This window comes from Chelonia mydas, chromosome 1 (genome assembly GCF_015237465.2).
Source record: "Chelonia mydas isolate rCheMyd1 chromosome 1, rCheMyd1.pri.v2, whole genome shotgun sequence".
Classification (NCBI taxonomy): domain Eukaryota; kingdom Metazoa; phylum Chordata; order Testudines; family Cheloniidae; genus Chelonia; species Chelonia mydas.
In genome coordinates, this window is record NC_057849.1 from 211,948,217 (window position 1) to 211,970,488 (window position 22,272).

Here is a 22,272-nt window from a genome sequence, read left to right on the forward strand (position 1 = left end):
CACCCATCGCAAAATGTGATAACACTTTATTTCTGTACAGTTTAAGACCAGAAGTGACCATTAGAACATCTAGTCTGACCTCCTGTAGAACACAGGCCTCTATATTTCACTCAGATAAGTCTCAGTTAGACTAAAGCATTTCAGTCCTCAGGAGAACAAACTATTGTGTGCCACAGGCAGAGTACAGGAGGGACTGAGGTACCACCAAAGCCCAGTGTCCACGCAATGGAAGGGAATTGATTAGGTGAGATTAGATGCCAGATGATCCTGGAAGGCGATTCCTGCTCCATGCTTCAGAGGAAGATGAAAATCCCCCAAGGTTCCTTTTTTGCCAATCTGACCTGGGAAAAATTCTTTCCTGACCCAAATCTGGTGATCGGTTTGACCCTAAGCATGTGGAAAAGACACATCAGCTAGGTGTCTAAGAAAGAGTCTTCTCTGTATCATCTCAGAGTCTGTTCCAGCTCATCCAGCCTCCTTCTCTAGCTGTGGCCAGTCTCAGATGCTACAGAGGAGAGCAACCTGTCCCACACAAATATGCAAGACAGGAGAGAGGGCCCAACTCTTTCCTGACCCCTGAAGATGACTATCTGAAGCCCTGAAGCATGAGGTCTGATGATATGTTGGGATACATTCGGATTAAGTAAAGACCTGGGAAGCTGCTGGTGTGCTGACATGACATTAGGAGATCAGGGCAGAGGCAAGCAGTGTTTCTCCATTTGATAAATCAGTTGCCCTCCTTTTCCCTTCCCTGTTGCTTGTTGAGAATTGATAAGCCTTGCAGCTGCATAAGGAATGTAGTTGTCTAAAGAATACCCTTTGTGTAAAAGAAGTGTTCTCTCCCCCTCCCTTTCTTTCCCAGTGACATAAACGAGCCCTGGGTCATGGCCCCTTCCTCCCTCCCCTGAGAACTGCTGATTAAGGGAACTTGTGTCAACAAATTACTGCAAAGAAATGTATTTTCAAGGCACAATGTGTGTATAATCTGCGTAATGCTGTAATCAGTCAATAGGGGTGGGTATAATCATAGTATGGGTGTTTCTATTACTTAATAAGGGGTTTTGGGGTGTTGTAATGGATGTAGGTGTTTACAAACTAACTTAAATAAAAAGAGTGTGCTGTAACTAATCCAGTGCTTCCTCGACAATTGGGTTGAGGGGAACAAGTACTGCAATAAAGAAGCCCGTCTACTCAACCCGCCTCTGGGTCAGCCTGTTCATTCTTCTCTAACATTATAGGCATTGCCCTAAGGCTAAACTGTGACGTTATGTGTATGTTAATGTCAATCCTGTTCTCTATCTGTCTCCCAGGGTGCTGGTAGCTAATATTTGTACAGTGTTTTATAGATGTAAAATCCTCTACGAGTGCCAGTTTTCAGTACAATGCACTATAATGCTCCTTTCCAGCATTTCTCCTTCCTAAGATTCTGCTTTCCACTGGATTTCTCTCTACAGAACTATTCTCCCAGTTCAATTTTTGTAATCTTTTTTGTCTGGCAACATTTCCAATCTATGTAGGTCCCTTTCCATGATGTCTCTCCTCACGGATATTCAGAACACCTCCTGTGACAGGTATTGCAACCCCACGCAGTATCTTTGGGAACCATTGTGTGAAATCTGTGAATGGTTTAGGTATGATTGTGTTTTACTCCATGGATGAGGGTTACCACAGGTCCTCCAGGAAGAAAAAACAATGGAGGATTATTGAGGTGAATCACTGAGATCGTAAACAATTCAGAGAGGTCCCAGGCCTTGGGGCAATTTGCATGGACTGGTACAAACTGCGTTACCAGAGACCAAGAGACAAAGAAAGACTTTTGGTAGAAAATGCTGAGTTTAAACAAACTCAGGGTTTCGTTTTGATTCAGGAAATGAACAAGATCTTCTGCACACAGAAAGGCCAATGCTGAATAGTTTGAAGGGACATTGCTGTACCAGGCTGCCCATGAGGAAGATGGGTGATTTCTGGTAAGTTCAGTAAGTGTGGAGGAATTTTGTATTTTTTGTGTGTTTTCTCTGTGAAGCTTTTATCCGACGAATAAGGTGCAGTCAGCTGAGAAGGAGCTGGGAGGCAATTTGTAACTGCTGGCAATACACTGCTCATAGCACGTGGAGAGAAAGCACAGCATGGGGCTGGCCTTTAAGCAGCCTGGCTTCTGGGGATATCACAGTGGAAGGCACAGGGCTGTGCAGCCTTTAGACCCTGGCCACAAGGAGGTGGGATGGGGGGTCCTACCCAGAGACAGGTGATGACTGGAGCCTGAGGTGTGATTTGGGACTCCTGGAGTGCACCACAGGGAGGAGGGGGGGTGTGGGGCAGGATACCGGTGCAGTTTCCATTCAACTGTGATGCTCCCTCCCTAGTATCATCTCCAGATTCCATGGCTGGGCTGTTCCACTGCCAGACAGTTAATGAAATATTCAATGAGAGAGGAGTTAGGCACCCTCGGCCACCCCACCCAGCCTGGTATCGCCCCTCACCCTGACACCCTGCAGCCCCCTGCTATTGCAGAGGCATTTCACGCAGTGACACCAGTCAGGACCCACCTCTGCGCTGTGCCCTGGCACTTCGCACCTGCGCCCCCAGGATGATTAAGACCAGGCAGAGCAGGGCCCCCAGGATAATGCAGACGACCACGGGCACCGTGACTCTCCCACTGTCGGTCGGAGGGCGGCGCGGGGGAGCTGGATGGAAATGAACATGCAACAGAGAGAGATTATCCTGCTCAGCACGGCCTGGAGCTCCCACCTGGGTGTCATTTGCCCCTAGATTTCACAGGCCATGGAAAGGAGCTCCTTCCCTCAGGCTGCAGCTTGCAGCTCATCCCCTGTGACCCAGCACCAGGGAAATTTAACCCTTGATGGGAGAAGGGGGATGGTTTACCTTGGGTATTTGGTGAATCTGTCTTCTGTGTCACACCTGCAAAGGAAAAGGGAGAGTTGGAGTCTGGAGTGAGGGAGAGGTGACATGTTTGTTACCAGGGGGAACCTCACCTCTGAGAGTCCCTGGTTGTCTCCAGCTATCACCTCCACAAACTCCCTCACAGCAGCATCGGTCCTGTATGTTAGTGATTTCGGGCCCAAGTCTCTTGTGCAATGATGAGGACACTACTAATAAGCAAGCACACTGGGGCCTGTGAGGGATGCAGGGATTATGCTGGCTAATGTCTTACCCAGTCTAGCCCAATAAAGGTTCTACCCCACAGCATCCATGATGCACCTGCACACAGGAGATGGGAGGGCCTGGTCTGTGACCAAGTGGGAGGTGGGTGGGCTGATCCATCCTCCTCCCCAAAAATTACAGCATGTAACAGAAACATCTCCTGTCACTCACCTGAGCAATTCACAGCAGCATCTTCCTTATGGTTACAGTTACTTTCACCCCAGGGCTTGGAACAACAATCCCAGAGAGACGACTCTGTCCCTCTGCAGTTCACCTTCTCCACCCAGATGGGACCAGTCCCCTCACCGAATGCAGCCTCGCCGGGGCAGATAGAGCCGATCCACAGCCCAGTTGTTGACACACAACATTAGCATCCGCCATGTCCCAGGAGTCATCACAAACTGTTCCCCAAGAGCCACGGAACCAAACCTCCACTCTCCCCGAGCATCTGTCCTCTCCTCCCACGACACGTAACTTCTCCCGGTCTGGAAATGCAGAAACCTCACATGTTACTGGGACAGCTGGGAAAGACCTTAGGACTAAGAGGGAGACACAGAGAAGGCAAGATACCTGTGCAGCTTGGAGAGTTCGGGCATTCGGCAAATGGGTCTGAGGTGGTTTCCCTTTCCTTCCTATGGAGAGAAAGCTGAGGTGAGTGGATTGGGCTGTATGTGCGATGCAGGTTCGAGTAGGGTTTATCGGTATTTCACACCCCTAATACCAGCGCTTTGTAAATTGGCTGAAAGCTAAAATCTGGGTTATGGAATAATTAATTAGCTACTCAGCTGTTACCCTGGATTTTGCAGTCTTTAAGCAGCTCCCTCCTGGCGGGTGTGTGTCTTTATGTAAGTGGCAGGACAGTATCTGATTCTCCTCTGGCTCTCCCCGTGGACAACCCCCTGACCCCTCTGCCCAGAAATTGGAATGGAAACAGACACCTGAGCTGAAACTCACCCTCATTACCACAGGAACCAACAGAAAAGGGAAAGTAATATTGAGAGGGGGCTGTATAGGAGCTGCAGGTCTGGACTTTCCCACACGGAAAGGCAGTGTTGTCCAGTGGTTATGGTGCTGCACTAGGACTTAAAAGACTGGGGTTCTATTTTTGTCTCCGCAACAGATCTGCTGTGTGACTTGGGCAAGTTACTTCATCTCTCTGTTATCTGTTTCCCCTCCCACTTGTCTGGTCTATCTCGACTGTACACTCTGTATGGCAGGGCCTCTCTCGATTTGTGTTTTGACAGTGCCTGGGGCAATGAGGTCTTTGGGGATTTTAGGTGTTACCATAATAAAAATAATACTTGAGACACAGATCTATAGATGAACTTCACAGCCCAAACCTCTGATTGTTATTCCTTGGAAGATGTTTAACCAGAAAGCACGCTAATGATGTTCTTTAATGGGTAACACTTACTGGCTCTTACTAGAGGCCTGAGCCAATGCTCATTAAGGCACCATGGGTGACCTTGGGTCACTTCATCTCTCTGTGTCTCCATTCCCTGCCTGTAAAATGGGGGTAATAATGCTCTCCTGAAAGGCTCTGTTGCTGTGTGAGTGAGACTTGAGAGATCAAAATTCTGATCCCAGTAACAAGGATTGTGAAGGGCTGAGAATTTGTTCATGCTAATTAACCACTGAAACAATTTACCAAAGGCTACGGGGAGTCTCCTTGATATGAAGTCATTAAATCACGACTGGATGTATTTCTAAAAGATATGCTCTGGCTCCACTAAAATTTACTGGCTTGACGCAGGAATTACCGGCTGATATTTTATGGCCTTTGATATTCAGGAGGTCAGATTAGAAGATCCTAACAGTCTCTTCAGCACTTAAATATCTGTGATTCCATGACTTCACTGGGTGTTGGATTAGGCCCTAATTGTGCTTGCGGTGAAACGTATGTCTTTGTAATCGCAATTTCCATGTTTGTTATTAACAGGCCACAACACTATTTCTAGAACCTCAGATACCGAAAATAAGTTTGTACCATTGCTGAGAATGTTATATAGATATATCTATATCTAGATCGATGGATAGATAGATATTATTATATTTTTTTACTTTTCAGTAGATCTTCATATCAAATACATACACATTTATTTATAATGTATATACATGCGTATGTATTTGATAAAAAGATCTAGTGAAAAGTAACAAAATATAATTATATCAAAATCTTTCAGTGAGCTAGACCTGACTGTTGAGTGTGTGTGTGTGTGTGTGTGTGTGTGTGTGTGTGTATATGTTTGCTATTTACCTTCACAATGAATGTGAGTTTCTTCTACTCTGTTACACGATTGTTGTTTCCAAGGGTCTGACGGGCATTGCCAAAGGGAGCTGTGCTGCTTATCGCACCGAACAACATCCACCCAGGTGGGGCCAGAGCCGCTTCCATGTGTAAATTCCTTCAAAAGTGTCCCTTTGTCTCCACAGTCCAAGTGTTTGCACATAAGTGCCATGGTGACGGCATCCATAGGACTGTTGCAAACACTGCCCCAAGTTCCACTGTAGAAAACCTCCAGTCGCCCAGCACAGTCACTGCCATTCGCCAGTCTGAGATCCGTGAATTCTAGGAGGAAATGCACAAATTGAGTGTGAACATTTGTGATTCCGAAACACACTGGGATTTAAAGGCTAAAATCCCAGAGATCGCTAACAATCCTGCCCATTCTTCTACAGAAGAATCAGAAACATTCTTCTAGAGACCAGTGATAGGCCCATGAGCAATGCAATTATTATTTAAAAGACACCATTTACCAACAGTTGCAACAGTGGTACCCGAGATTCAGAAATCAATGTGACATTTGCAGTACCCCTTGGTATTACCTGTTGGCAATGCTGACTTTTTAATGGTGACCACTGCAAATGGATAGGTAGCGGGGAGAGTGAGAGAGAGAAAGGAAAAAAGAGATAAACTTTCTGACATCCTCAGCTCACTCCTCAGATACCCATGTACTTCATTAAGTCCCCGGATTATCAGGACTCACGGGAGCATTAAGAGAACAGACCTGAGCAGAGAACTCCTGCGTCCTCTTTGTGTCTGCAGTTGTGCTGGCCCCAGCCCCTGGAAGGACACGCCCAGAGATCGGATTCGTTCCAGAGCAGTTCACATCATCCAGCCAGATCTGCCCGGATCCTTGCCCATCATGAGCAGAGACAGTTGCATTGATGGCACGTCCACATCCCAGTTGTTTGCAAACCACATTGGAGTCTGACAAATCCCAGGAATCATCACAGACCGTCCCCCAGCTGCCATTGTAATAAATCTCCACTCTCCCGGCACAGCGACCTGTCCCATTCACCAGTCTGATATGCCGGCTCCCTGCAGGGATAGATCCAGCTGTTAATGTGCAATATAATGTGAACTAAACAGCTTCCATGCAAATCAAGGATGATGCTACAATGGCTGAGATACTGAAAAATGTGTGTCTTTAACAAGAAACATAAAGAGAAGAAGTCAGTAGAATTAGGAATGCTGAAGACTTTGTGAAGAAACTTCTGATAAAAAGCTCTTAAAGGGACAGGACCTAACCCTGAACCTTTAGTCATCTGAGTCATCCTTAAGGGACAACTCTTGAAAGTAAGAACTGCGAGTGAAGCTAAAGCTTTGCAGAATCAGCTCCTACTTGGAAACGTGAACATTTTCAAAAGCTCTTCTAACGATGCGCAAGAAATATCATATTAACTAACAAATTTATCAAAAATTCCAATTTTCTTTTAAATTGGTACAGAGTTGGGAGGTTCCAGAGGCTTGGAGAAAATCAGACTTTTGGGGACACATTTATTTTCCAACTAAAGGAAGAAAGGCAGGTGGATACATGTACCTACGATAAAGTCTCAGACACTTAGGCCTCTGCTCTAACGCTGCTGAAGTCAACAGCAAAGCCCTCCCTGCCAGAATGGGAGCAGGAATGGGCCCTTAGTGTGCCGTCGTTACCCTGCAACTGGAATGGGCATGAACAAGGATTTCAGTGCAGTAACAGTACAATGCATGATATAGGTGTTTATTAAAAAATCTGTTATTTGAAAAAAGCCATTGTTTATGTACACCTTCCCCAGAAAAGAACCATAAGACCATAAGAGCTGCCAGCCTGGGTCAGACCAGAATCCTGTCTGCAAAAGTGGCCTGTACCAGAGCTTCAGGGGGAGTGTACAGAAGAGGGCAATTATGGAGTGACTCACTCCTGTCCTCCGCTCTTGGCTTCTGGCAAGAGGCTTAGAGTTGTCCAGAGCATGGGGTTGCATCCCTGACCATCTTAGCTAATAGCCATTGGTGGACCTATCCTCCAGGAACTTATCCAGTTCTGCTTAGAACCCAATTATACTTTTGTCCATCACAACATCCCATGGCAATGAGTTCCACAGGTTAGCTGTGCATTGTGTGAAAAAGTTCTTCCTCTTGTTTGTATTAAAGCTGCTGCTTATTCATGTAATCATGTAATTCCTCAGTTTTGTACTGTGTGAATGGGTAAATAACACTTCTCTACTCACTTTTTCCACACCATTCATTATTTGATAGACCTCTGTCATATCACCCGATGTGTCTCTTTTCTAAGCTAAACAGCCCTAATCTTTTTCGTCTCTCCTTGGACAGAAGCCATTCTGTACCCTTCAACATCCTTGTTGCGCTTCTCAGTACCTTTCCCAGTTCCACTATATCATTTTTGAGATGCGGCAACAAGAACTGGACATAGTATTCAAGGTATGGGTGGACCATGGATTTATATAGATGCATTGTGATAGTTGCTGTCTAATTTTCTATCCCTTTTCTAAGAGTTCCTAAAATACCATTCGCCTTTTTGATCATTTCTCAATTTTCAGCAGTTTTCAAAGAATTATCCACAGTGACTCCAAGATCTCTTTCCTTGGTGGTAACAGCTAATTTAGAAGCCATCATCGTATATGTATAGTTGGAATTATTTTTTTCCAGTGTGCATTGGTTTGCACTTATCAACAATGAACTTCACCGGCCATTTTGTTGGCCAGTCACGCAGTATTGTGAGATCCCTCTGTAACTCCTTGTAGCCTGCTTTGGACTGAACTATCATCTCCAAACTTTGCCACTTTACTGTTCACACCCTTTCCCAGATCATTTATAACTATGCTGAACAGCACACGTACCACTACAGATCCTTGGGGCGAACCCGCTGTTCATGACTTTCCACTGTGAAAAGTGACCATTTATTCCTACCCTTTGTTTCCAATATTTCTACCAGTTACTGATCCATGAGAGGACCTTCCCTCTTATCCCATGGCTACTTAACTTCCCGAAGAGCCTCGGTGAGGGACCTGTCAAAGGTTTTCTGAAAACCCAAGTACACTGTATCAACTGGATCACCCTTATCCACATGCTTGTTGACTTCCCCAGAGACTGGAGAGGCATGGCTTCCCTTTACAAAAGCCTTGTTGACTCTTCCTGTCAAGGTTCCTCCCCCACTCTGAACTCTAGGGTACAGATGTGGGGACCTGCATGAAAAACCTCCTAAGCTTATCTTTACCAGCTTAGGTCAAAACTTCCCCAAGGTACAAAATATTCCACCCTTTTGTCCTTGGATTGGCCGCTACCACCACCAAACAAACACTGGTTACTGGGGAAGAGCTGTTTGGACACGTCTTCCCCCCAAAATACTTCCCAAAACCTTGCACCCCACTTCCTGGACAAGGTTTGGTAAAAAGCCTCACCAATTTGCCTAGGTGACTACAGACCCAAACCCTTGGATCTGAGAACAACAATGAACAATCCTCCCAACACTTGCACCCCCCCCTTTCCAGGGAAATGTTGGATAAAAAGCCTCACCAATTTGCATAGGTGACCACAGACCCAAACCCTTGGATCTGAGAACAATGAAAAAGCATTCAGTTTTCTTACAAGAAGACTTTTAATAGAAATAGAAGTAATTAGAAATAAGAAATCCCCCCTGTAAAAATCAGGATGGTAGATACCTTACAGGGTAATTAGATTCAAAACATAGAGAAACCCCTCTAGGCAAAACCTTAAGTTACAAAAAAGATACACAGACAGAAATAGTTATTCTATTCAGCACAATTCTTCTCTCAGCCATTTAAGAAATCATAATCTAACACGTACCTAGCTAGATTACTTACTAAAAGTTCTAAGGCTTCATTCCTGGTCTATCCCCGGCAAAGACAAAATATAGACAGACACACATACCCTTTGTTTCTCTCCCTCCTCCCAGCTTTTGAAAGTATCTTGTCTCCTCATTGGTCATTTTGGTCAGGTGGCCAGCGAGGTACCTTTAGCTTCTTAACCCTTTACAGGTGAGAGGAGATTTCCTCTGGCCAGGAGGGATTTTAAAGGGGTTTACCCTTCCCTTTCTATTTATGACACTTCCCCATCAATGTTTATCTATGTGTCTGATAATTTGGTTCTTTACTGTCGTTTCTACCAGTTTGCATGGTGCTGATGGCAGGGTCATCGGCCTGTAATTGCCAGGATCTGCTCCAGAGCCCTGTTAAAAAATCAGCCTTACATTAGCTCCCTTCTGTCATCTGATACAGAAGGTGATTTCAGTAGTAGATTACATACAACAGTTAGTAGTTCTGCAATTTCATCTTTGAGTCCCTTCAGGACTCTTGGGTGAATACCATCTGGTCCTGGTGACTTATTACTGTTTAGTTTATCAATTTGTCTAAAATATCATCTTATTACACATCAATTTGGACTGTACATCAGATTTGTCACCCAAAAAGGATAGTTCTGATGTGGGGTCTCCCCCAAATCTTCTGCAGTGAAGATTGATGCAAAGAATTAACTGAGCTTCTTGCAATGGCCTTGTCTTCCTTGAGTGCTCCTTTAACACCTCTGTCACCTTTGTTATCTAGTGGCCCCACGGTCTGTACTTCAAACAGTTTCTACACGTAGTTTTGTGTCTTTAGCAATCTGTTACAATAGTGATGCACAATCAATAGCAATAAAAAATATTATCATAGAATCCTCGATTCCTTTTTCTTTTCAGTGAAGCAAAACGATGTACTCTTAAGATTATGACATAACAATACCACATTATAACAAGAAGTTTTACTTAATCACCAAGAGAAATAGGGCTAGGTGTGACTTCCTTTTCCTGTTAATAATCATACAATCTAATTCTGATATAGCCAGCTCATCGGTAGATCTCAAAGTACTCTACAAAGGAGGTCAGTGTCATTATCCCCACGTTACAGATGGGGAAACTGAGGCACAGAGAGGTGAATGACTTGCTGGAGGTCACCAGCAGGCCAGTGGCAGAGCTGGGAGGAGACGCCAAGTCTCCTGAGTCCTGTTCCAGTGCTCTGTGAAATAGGCCACATTGCCTCCCCCTCTTTTCTTTTTTGATTCTGGACGCCCCATTATTGAAGATTTTAAGATAAAAAGCCACTGTATTTACTGACCTGCTCAGAAAATTCTCTCTTCTGCCCAATAAATGTTAGGATGGAAATCAACATTTTCATTGTCAGAATTTTCCATTATTCTTTCAAAAAACAAAACAAAAGAACCCACCACCCCAAAACCCATCTGATTGTTTTTGAGGCCAATGTAGGGGTAGGGTAGAGGTTACTGCTGTGTACCCTGAACTGTGATTTATTAATTTGACTTTTAAGATGGTGTTGCAGTGTCAGAGGGAACAGGCAGCTCCGTCCCACAGGTGGGTATGGTCACAAGAACAGGGGCTTCCCGCCATTAAAGCTGGATGGGGCTGACTGCAGGACGACGGAGCAATCATCATGGGGATGTTCTCCTAGATGTCCTGGCTGGCCAACCGGGAAAAACCAATCTGATGCAGAAGGAAGACTTCACCTGGCCCTGTAACACAGACCACTGACCAATATGGTAATTGAGCCCAGACACACACAGGGAGGGTGGGGACTTCCAGCAAAAGCAGCTTCACAGAGAAAGGGGAACAGATTGGGACAGGCAAACTGAGAGCCAGCTGGGTCTCCTGAGCACCTTGGTTCTTACAAGAGCACAGGCTCATTCTGTTCTTTTCCTGTTACTCCCCAGGGAAGCCCAGCTCACTTAATTTGCAGTGAAGCATAGATTAGATGAGCGGCAACACAAGTGTGGGGTGTTTGTTTTTTAAACCCCTTTTGACTTAATGCATTGGTCCAGCTGCTGAAGAAAGCACTTTGTTCTGAGGACTCTGTAGGTCACTATCACGGGACACAAGTTCCCAGGGGAAAAAAATGCTGGTGCCTGAAACCCAGTTGGACCTGCAGGGTGATAAGTGATTGGTTTGCACAGGGTAGTGTAACCAGGCCAGGCCTAACGGAGGAAGAATCTCGAGATTCCACCCCAAGACAGGCCAGGGCAAGTGGGCCAAGGCCTGATGTGGATGCACATAGAGACACCAGAAAGGGGAGAGAGGTGCAGCTAACTCTGTAACCGTGACAATGTTCAATGAAAATTAAAAAAAAAGTTTGTCAAAATTTCCAGAACAAGGAAACGGTTTTACACCGGAAAAAGTTTTGATTAAAAATGCAAGACAGGCAGACAGAGAGGTTGCTGCAGTGCATTAACCTATCCTGTGGCTGTGCTTTTCTCTGTACATAATACTATATTTTTACAACAGAGTTTGAACCTCAGATCCACAAATTTTCAAGGTCCGATGAGATCACAGCACAAGTTGGGGTATATTCAGGCCCTAGGACAGGTCACGTTCCCATTGAACAAGGACAGGATGTTTGCAAGATTTCATAGTAAGTCACCTGAGCAAACGACGCCAACATCCTCAGCAATTCCTGCCTGCTCTGCCTCAGATGTGGAGACAATGCAGAGCGTCAGATTAGTCTCATTTCCTGCACACTGGACCCTTCTCAGCCCTACAGGGCCCGTTCCTCGCTCAGACTTAGGGGGGTTATAAGCTTTCTCAGCAGCTCCACACTGTAGCTCCCTGCACACCACGCTGGCATCGTCCATGTCCCACTGGTCATCCAGCACTCTGCCCCACACACCACGGAGGGAAATCTCAACTCTCCCGTCACACCGGCTCTCTCCATTCAGCAGTCGGAGTGATACAGAATGACCTGGGCTCAGGAGAGATGGGAAATTCACTGAATAACTCTCCCTGTTATACATTAGAAATAATGCATTCTACGCAAGAATACTACGCATGCTATGCAAGAAATACTTGCCTACAATGCACAAAAGTATGGAATGGTACTGGGGCTCCTAAGTTACTTTTGAAAATGGAAGTTAAGTCCCTAAATCACTCGTCACTTATGAAAATGTTACCATAGGCACCATCCACCCAGTGCAGTGAATGATGCAGGAGCTGAGTGAAACAAATAGTTTGAGAGCCTGCAATTAGACTGTATCACAATGTGTATGCAAAAGGGAGCAGGGAGAATTAGAAAGGAACAAAAAGCTTTCCCGATGGTATTTCCTAAATTTTGAGTATTTGACTTTGACGAAATAACATTATCCTTTTTTATTATTATTATTTAACATAAATATTAGAGCTAGTTGAAACTCCCAAATTTTTTCCTGTGAAGTATTTCAAACGCAATATTTCAGTTTTTCCTCAGGAAAAACACTTCTGAACTTTTTTCACCTGCAAAGATGTGAATTTTTTTTTTTTTTTAAAAAGGGGATGGGGGAGAAAGTTCTGCTTTCTTTGTGGCATGGTACCAAAAATATCCTCAGGAACTCAAGTGAGAGAAGGGAAATAGTTATGATCAGCTGTTTATACTTCAGCCAGAATGGAAGGAATTTCACTGAAGTAATGGGAGGCACTTTCCTGGCCCCAGTACTGACCCCTTGCAGAATTGCAAAGGCCTGCTGCCAGCAATAAAGGCATGAGGGCTTCTCCAGAAGGTGGCGAGAATATTTTATAAGAGAAAATGTGAAGCAACTTCCAGAGAGGGGACCACTCCCCCCGTAACTACCAGAGTAATGATTTGAAGAAGGATGGGGACAGTGGGTTGGTGACATTTATTAAAGTCTAAGGACAAATTCTGTCCCTGCTTTACTGCCCTGCATGAGCACACCTTTGCTGAAACTCTTCCTGGAGAATCTAGGGCTTTCCCTGATCATAACTATTCTGGTGATAATATATTTAATTTTATTTTATTTGTAATATATTAATTATTATTATACATGGTTTAGAATCTAGTTCTCTCTCCCCTTGCTGTGTCCTGAGGTTCCCCCGCTCTGGGGGCAGGGTCACACACTGAGGGGCAGGTGTCCTTAATCCAGCACCTCTCTTGTACTTACCTGAGCAAATCACACCGGCATCATTGTCGTGTGAGCACTGAGAGGCCCCCAGGGCAGTAACAGAGCAATGGCTCAAATGGGTTTCAGTCCCTTTGCAGTGAAATGTGTCTGTCCAGACAGAGCCAGTTCCCTTCCCAAAATACCCTCCTCCTGGGGCTGATTCAGCGAATCCGCAGTCGAGCTGACGACAGAGAACATTGGCGTCTGGTAAATCCCAGCGTGAGTCACAGAGGGTTCCCCAGGCACCAAGAACCTGGATCTCCACCCTCCCTGAGCACGCTGTGCTGCCGTTCACCAGCCGGAACCCTGTGTGCGCAGGAGAGAAGGGGTTTAGAGAGGGAGCATTTAAGGTATTTTATAGCAAATAGTAAAAGAAAGGAAAGTCAGGGGCACTTGATCCCTTTCTCATTATCTTGGCTTGTTTGGGGTTTTGATTCGACCCTATCAAACCCAGATCCCTACACAGTTAGATTAGTACATTGCTTCACTATAATCTAGAATACACAGAATTGGGATTTTAATGACATTGTGCTGAATTCTTACGTGAGCATATGACACCAGCATCCTTTGTGTGTGAGCATGTCTGATTCACTTGTGATATCCTGGGACAGGAGAACAGGAGAGACTCATTCCCCACACACTGGAATTCTTCAGTTAAGATCAACCCTTGTCCTTCTCCAAAGTGACCTCCTCCTGGGGTAGATACAGCTATTCCACACTGTAGTTCATTACAGATAACATTGGCAACTTGGAGATCAAAGTGTGCATCACAGACTGTGGTCCATGTCTTTCCATGTTTTATCTCCACACGTCCTGAACAGGCACCGTCTCCTCCAACCAGCTGGGGCTTAATGTGTCCTAGAAAGTCAATGAAGGCTGAAAATTATAAAGGGGGCTTTGGGAGTTGGAGTGCTCCACTGATATAAAACATTACCTAAAAGCTCATTCTGGGTCAGTGGCAAAGTGAAGGCAGCAATACAAATAAAAAGGCAATATATTTTAAAAAATGGAAATAGTGGGAATTAGAGCAAATCAATATACATTAGAAGTTATGATAAGAAAGAAAACTGATAAGGGAAGCTAAAGACATCTGGATAAAATCCGTGACTGGGAGACTTATGAAAAATAAGGAGTTTTTTAAGTATATTAGGAACAAACAAACAAACAAATCCTAACAATGCTATAGGCCCATTAGAAATGGAGATGGTAAAATTGTTAATAGTGAGGAAGAAAAGGCAAAGGTGTTCAATACACATTTCTGGTTTTGGACAGCAGCAGGAGGTCTATTCATATCTGTGAAGAGGATGAATCTCTCTCCAATCTATTGGTACCTAAGGAGCATGTTAAATGGCATTTATCAGGGATCAACATTTTTTTCACATCAGCAGGTCTGAATAGCTGATAAAACCACAGAATAATAGAAATTTAGGCTTGGAAGGAACCTCAAGAGGTGATCTAATCCATCTCCTCACACCAAGGGAGGTTTAAGTATACCTAGGCCACCCGGACAGACATTTGTCTAACTTGTGCAAAGTCACCAATGATGGGGATTACACAACCTCCCTACATACCCTGTTCCAGTCCTTAATTATCCCTATAGTTAGAAAGCGTTCTTTTTAATATCTAATTTGAATCTCATTTGCTGAAATCTAAGATGATTGTCTAGTCCTACCCTTGGTGGATATGGACAACAATTGAGAAACAATCTTTCAGTTCTTTCAAGGCTGTTATCAGTTCACCTCTCAGTTTTCTCTTCTGTAAACTTACAATGTCCAATTCTTTCAGCATTTCCTCACAGATCATGTTTTCTAAACCTCTTACTCTGTTTGTTACTCTCCTCTGGGCATTCTCCAATTTGTCCTTATCTTTCTTAAACAGTGATGAGCAAAACTGGACACAGTACTCCAGCTGAGGCCACATCAGTGCTAAGTAGAGGGAGAAAATTACCTCCTGCGTCTTCCATATGACGTTCTTGTTAATACAATTCAGAATGACATTTCCCTTTTTCACAACAGCATCACCCATTTCAGTCTGTGACCCACTTTTACCCTGAGATCATTTTCTGCAGAACTGCTGCCTACTCAGTTATTCCATATTTTGGGGTTTTTTGCATTTGCTTTTTCCTTCCTAAGTCTAATGCTTTGCACTTGTCTTTCGTGAAATTCAATTTACTGATTTCAGACCAATTGTCCATTTTGTCTAGATCATTTTCATTTTAGATTTAGTTGGGGATTGCTCCTGCTTTGAGCAGGGGGTTGGACTAGATGACCTCCTTAGGTCCCTTCAAACCTATGAATCTATGATTCTATGATTTTGAATTTTAACCCTGCCTTCCAAAGAGCTTGTGACCCCCCTCTCAGCTTCATGTCACCCACAAATTGTGTCAGTGTATTCTCTACTCCATCATCCAAGTCATTTATGAAAATATTGAATAGTACCAGATGCAGGACAGTGTTATTTTTTATTTATCCACAGGAACACAGCAAAAACAGGGAAAAGAAGAAATCAACTGACGGCCTACAGGCCTATGTCTTAGCTAAAGCTCAGCTTTTCCCTCAAAACCTGGACTGACTCAGCTTATCCCAGGAACCCCTGCCTCTGGGGATTGTGTTTCAGTCTCCTTCCCGGCAGACCCTGCCTCACCCCCTCTGTTCCTCAGGGCTCCCCTGTTAACAATTCCCAAGCTCTCTGTTTAAGATTTCCCACCTCAGGGGCCCATCCCAAGGAAGGGGGCTTGTGCTCAGCTTGGCCAGATGCAAAAGCTCAAAAGCCCTGACACCTCTATTGTCAGTTAAGTACCAGTAACTGGGTTCTATGAAACCATTGTCTGCCATCCTGGGACATGTGGGGAGCTCGGACGGGGGTTGCCCTTTGAACCCCTGAAGGAAATGTGAAAATAGCAGTAAAAGGACCTGAGGTACATGTAATATTCACAGAAATACAGATATAGCCCATGTTGTTTGCAGGGGTCAGAGTAGACAAAGAACTGAATGTGAGCTCCCAGTGTGATGCTGCTGCAAAAACGGCGAAGGTGATCCTTGGATGTATAAAGAGGGGAGCAATGAGGACAGCTGGCTGAAATGCAGGATTTCCAGTGTACAGGAAATGTCACTATTTTAAAATTCCCTGTGAATTGGAAATCCGGCTGAAAGTTTGTTTTGGAAACTCCAGCCCATGGTGTATCCAAAATGAAATTTGCTCCCAGGAACCCCAACAGATGCAGAGTTTCGCCACTGTTAACATCAGGACAAGCATGTCAATTTCTCAGAGCCACTGCTGGGGCTCTGGGGCAGCCTCATCATGTGACCTGCCCTGGACTGGGGACCCCTGGGCTTCCAGACTCCTTGGCCAGCTGGCAGCCGAAATAGGCAAATAGCCCAGTCCGGGACATTCTGCAAGGCAGGGCTGCCCCAGAGCCACAGACCCTGGGACACCGGAACCCATCCCGGGACTTTCAGGATCCCTGATGCAGACCCTGGAGCCGAGCCTTGGTTAGAGCTGGGACTCCCAGGGCTTGCAGGTTCCTATCCCATGGCAGAGAGCCTGAAAGCATTGGCAGGGCTGCACTGGAGGTAAAGACCCTAGAAAGACTAGGGTCTCCAATTCTGGAGCAATCTCTATGGTGGGGCTGCCCCAGAGCTGCAGATCCTAGAAGACTGGGGTACCCAGCCCCAGGACAATCTGCATGACAGGACTAACAGAAGCCCACAGGGAACCTGGCAGGGAACCATGGATATTTCCACCAGATCCTGCTTGTGGTTTCAAGAAAGTTCATTGAACCTGATTCACTTTCACGATAAATGTTGAGTTCAACAAACTGGCATTTTCCAATGAAACTCTGGTTTGCCAGATAATTTCCAACGAGCTCAAGTAGGGAGGTGATTTTTCCTCTGTGTACAGCACCAGGGAGACAGATACTGCATCTGCTTTTAGTGTCCACATTGTAAGAAGAATGTTAAATAATTGGAATGGGTGCAGAGAAGATCCACAATAATGATTCCAGGGCTTCAAAATGTGCCCTGCAGTGAGAGATTTAAGGAGGTCAATCTATTTAGCTTATCAAAAAGATGACCTAGATGTGTCTTGATTTCAGTGTTTAGATACTTTCACATGGACAAAACACTGCATAGTAAAGGTCTTCTCAATCTACTGGGGAAAGGCATAACAAGAACCAATGGGTGGAAGTTAAAGCCAAATAAATTCCTATTAGAGGCAAGGCATGCATGTTTCACAGTACTACTGATGAAACACTGGAACAAACTACCAAAAGAAGCAGAACATTCTCCACCTCCTGAAGTATTCAGAACAAACTTGGGTGCCTTTCTGGAAGATATGCTTCAGCCAAACACAAGTTCAGATGAAGTACAGGAGTAATTGGTTTAAATTCTATAGTTTTTGTTACCCAGGAGGTCAGACTAGATCTAATGCTCCCTTCTGGCCTTAAAATCTATTCAGCTATGAATCAAAAAGAAACTTTACAAAGTGAAGCACTCAAACATTCAGAATGCCAGACTTGTACTTGCCTGTGAAACCTTCATTAGTCCCTTTTGTGACTGTGCGTGCAGGTTCATTGTCCAGAACATGAACCTGGCAAAAGCAGGGTTGGTGTTGCAAAAACACAAACACTCATGAGAAGTGCTCGCCACTGGCACGTGCATAAACACCTTCCAGAAGGGTGGGACCAGAACACCCTGACCCAGGGTTATGGTGTAAACACACTCCCCAAAGATGATGAAAGGAAAACATTTACTCCCTCCTAAAGATAAGGTCAGGGTGACAGGGTGATGGAGAGAGAGATTTTGGTCAAACCAACATGGACAAGGTCAAGGGTGGTTACTAGCCACGTCAGAGGGGCAACGTGTAACTTGATTTTATCACAGTACAAAAGACAGGTCACAGACGGGGGGTCTTTTTCTGGCCTGGGTGCAGGGGGTGAGTGGGGAGTGGAAAGTCTCACCACTCACTGAGCCAAGCCCATGGTAAGGGGCCTACATGTGCCAGTGTAACTGTAGACATTGACCAGGGGAGCTAGTACCGTCCTTTGTCAGCAATAAACCTGAACAAGCCTTTGCCACTGAACCGAGTCTGTGGTCTTCTTGGGCAGTTTGGTTGAGGCCTGCTGCGTCAGCTGTCTGCGCAGAGCTGAAAACACACACAGAGAGAAAACACGCACAGCCAACAACTGACAACACCTGGGAGGTAGGGAACTGTTATTATCCCCATTTTACACATGGGGAACCAAAGCCCAGAGACACTCTATGGCCAAAAGTATCAAAAGCGTCCACTGATTTTGGGTGCCCAACTTGAGATACCCACGTCCTGGCTTTTGAGAGGACTTAGGCTTGTTTAGCACAGCTCCCACTGCCTTCAGTTTACAGTCGTGCGTGCTCAGCACTTCTTCAGATCGGACGCTCATGGTCTTAAGGGGGCCACCCATAAAATGAGGAACACACAATTTATGACCACCTGTGAAAGATTTGGTTTCAGGGACTTGCCAAGCATCACATAGAAACTCTGTGGCAGAGGCAGGGATAGAATCCAATTCCCCAGGGCAGCATTCACCTGCCTTAACAAGAGACCCTCATTTCTCTTCCTGCAATCCCCTGCCTCACACACAGCACACTTCACAGTTTCTGCAACAAATGAGGCAGGAGTGCTACAGACAACCACCTCCTTCACACCACAGCCCTGATTCAGAGCACTGTCTATTCTGTGGAGAAAATAGCATGTTATCATGTAATGAAAGACAGTATCTTAATGCATACGCACAAGTGGGCCAAACTAGAGTTGCAAAGACAACTTTAATTCTCCCATTTCCTTATTTTTTACAGCTCAACTCTGCAAAATTAATGTTCCTTAAAAGTAATGTTTTCTGCATAATTTCCTAGATTTTTGAAAAAACAAACTGAAAAATCAGAAGTTCCAAGATGCGGAATCATTTTGACACCCACATGGATCGTCAGCAGGGTTGGAACCTTTAGTTCTGCCACCCAAACCTCTGCCACTTGAGCTAATGGTGTAACTGACAGCAGTAGTAGGTTGTCATCCTCTTTGTGGACCAGTACTAGAGGGGAATCAGAAGATTTTTTTGGAGGGTTTGACAAATATTTGCTGACAGCAGGGGAATGGCAAAACTCAGGGATACTGGGTTCCATTCTAGGTCTGGAGAAGTGTGTTCTCTATTGGTCAAAGACCCTCTTCCCCTGTTCCCCTAAGACTAACCCCTTGAGCCCCCTCCCCTCTAACCTGTCCCAGTCCTGTCTCTTCCCCATTCCTTGCTCTGTGTCCCAGTCCCATTCTTCTTCTCTACCCAGTTCCAGTCTCCACTTCTCAAGCTTCTCATTCCCAGTCTCCTGGACAAGCCAGTCTTAGACTTCACCTCTGGCTTCCCCTGCCAATTTCCCCCCTGTTCTCTGTGCTGTCCCTCCCCTCTGGGGTCCTCAGCTGACCTGTTTCTCACACTTATCCCTGCCTTGAGTTGTCCTGTCTTCCCCAAGTCCCTGTTTCTCTCCCTGGATGCCTCATCCAGTCTCAGGGTTTCTCTCTCCACACACTTAGCTTGTGTCAAACTGGGGTGTAAATTTACCTCGCACTAGCCTGCTGCACACTCAGTGTCCCTGTGGAGCCTGCTGCTGCGCACTAACAGTCCCCTAGTGCTTGGAAATGGGAGAGATCAAAGCACGTAAGGGAACTGCTCGGGCTTCTCTTCGCTCCCACACTGAATCAGTGCCACTGTATCAATGCAGCAGCGCCGATTTAACGCGTCTGGTGAAGATGCATTACATCGATGGGCAAGCGCTCTTCTGTCTACATAATTAGTCCACCTCATCGAGAGGCAGAAGCTCTGCTGGCGGGAGAGTGTTTCCCGCTGACATAGTGCGATGCAGACACTGCTTTAAGTTGATGTAAGTTACATTGCTCCGGAGCGGGGGATGTTTTCACACCCCTGAGCGATGTAACTTACATCAACATAAGCAGTAGTGTAGACAAGGCCTCAGTGCTTAGCCACACCGTCCACATGGACACTCGGTGCATGGCAGGACAGTGCAGGGTAGATTTACACCCCAGCTTCCCACGCACTAAATGTTCATGTGGATCTGCTCAGTCTCCCACACCCCACCCTGGCTACTTATTCCAGTCTAGTCACCCAGTTAGTTCTAGACACCCCTGACACCCTGGTTCCTCATCTGGTCTGTTTCCTCACCCACCTCCAGTTCCTCCTCATTGGTTCCCAGTCCCAGACTCCTCCCCCAGTCAGTCCCAGTCTCCCCCAGCTCCCCAGCTCTCTGCTCAGCACGTCACAGTCTCTCCCCACCCACTCCCTGTCCTAATTGCCCTGCCTAGCCAGTCCTAGTCTCTTTCCCCCTCCTCTCAGTCCCAGTCTTCTTGCCCAGCCAGTCCCCATCTCCCACTTTCTCTCCCAGACCCAGTTTCTCTCCATCCACCAGCCTCCGGACTCAGAATATTCCCCCTGCATCCTTATCCTCATCTACTTTCCCCTGCCACCCCAGTCTGCATTCAATTCACATAGCTTCCTCCTCACACTGCCTGGGCCCAAGAGGTGGATACAGTCTCCCTCATCTCTGTTCTAGTGCTTGGTGTCACTCTGGCCCACAGCAGCCAGGAGCATAATTTCAGCATAATTTTATTGGTTACATATCTTGCCACGGCTGCAACCCCTCTTTGGGGACCATCACCTTCTTGCGGTGAAGGGGCTTGGGTGCTTCAATGATCCTCAGAGCTATGTTGTTGGGAGATTCATTTTTCTTCAAATTTGGTAGAATAAGAAGATTCCGGAAGACTTGAGAAATGCCAACATTGTTACAATCTTTAAGAAAGGAGATAAATTGGAGTGTGGAAATTATCATGGCATTGACTTGCTATCTGCAGCAGGGAAAATTCTTGCCCATATCCTCTTAAACCGATTACTTACCCTTGCTGAGGAAATATTGCTGGAATCTCAGTGCAGTTTCAGATCATCCTGCTGGACAACCAATATGATCTTTGCTGCCCACCAAATACAGGAAATGTCTTGGGAGCAAAATCAGGACCAGTACCTGGCTCTCATTGATTTGTCAAAGGCCTTCAATTCTGTCAATCATGAAGCCCAGTGGTAGGTGCTGGCCAGATTTGGCTGCCCTCCAAAATCTATTAAGGGCCTAAGGCTTCTTCATGGTGAGATGGCTGCCACCGTTCTCTGTAATGGCCTGGAGATGGATCCTTTCATCGTCAAAACAGGGGTTAAGCAAGGATGTGTTATTGCTGCAACCCTGTTCTCCATGTATTTAGCAGTCATTTTGGTCCTTGATAAAGACCTCCTCCCCACTGGAGTTGACATTCAATATAGAATGGATGGGCTGTTTATTAATCTTTGACATTTCTGCTCAAAGTCTAAAGTCCTCAGGGTTGCCATTACTGAACTTCAAAACACTGATGACTGTGTCATCGTCACGCACACTGAGAATGACCTTCAGTCCGCACTGGATTTTTTTTGCATAAGCTTACCGATGCCTACAACTCTCACTCAATATCAAGAAAATGAAAGTGCTCCATCAGCCTGCTTCAGGCCTTGCACATGAGCCACCTTAATCACCATCAAGGGACAGACTTTGGAGAGAGTTGAGGACTTCTGTTACCTCGGTCGCCAACTTTCTCAAAATGCAAAAATTGACAGTGAGATCCAGCACAGGATCCAGTGCGCAAGTGCTTCCTTTGGGAAACTGCTCTGGAGCATTTTCACAGACTGTAACCTACGGAAGGACACCAAGATCCAGGTCTACGAGACAATTGTTATTCCTACACTCCTTTATAGACGCAAAACCTGGGTGACCTACTGACAGGACCTCAAGATTCTGGAGAGGTACCACTCACGATGCCTCTGGAAGATCCTTTGCATC

General features: G+C 45.5%; 2 protein-coding genes across 2 annotated transcripts in view; one reads left to right on the forward strand and one right to left on the reverse strand.

Annotated features, from left to right (window-relative positions):
- Positions 1–22,272, forward strand: part of LOC102941373 (scavenger receptor cysteine-rich type 1 protein M130) — a 1,272,625-nt gene that overhangs the window by 612,405 nt on the left and 637,948 nt on the right. The window lies entirely within an intron of this gene.
- Positions 1–22,272, reverse strand: part of LOC114022651 (scavenger receptor cysteine-rich type 1 protein M130) — a 103,452-nt gene that overhangs the window by 56,656 nt on the left and 24,524 nt on the right. The window contains 2 exon segments of the mRNA XM_043551849.1: positions 13,376–13,681; positions 13,919–14,233. Coding sequence (XP_043407784.1) covers positions 13,376–13,681; positions 13,919–14,233 — 621 coding nt within the window.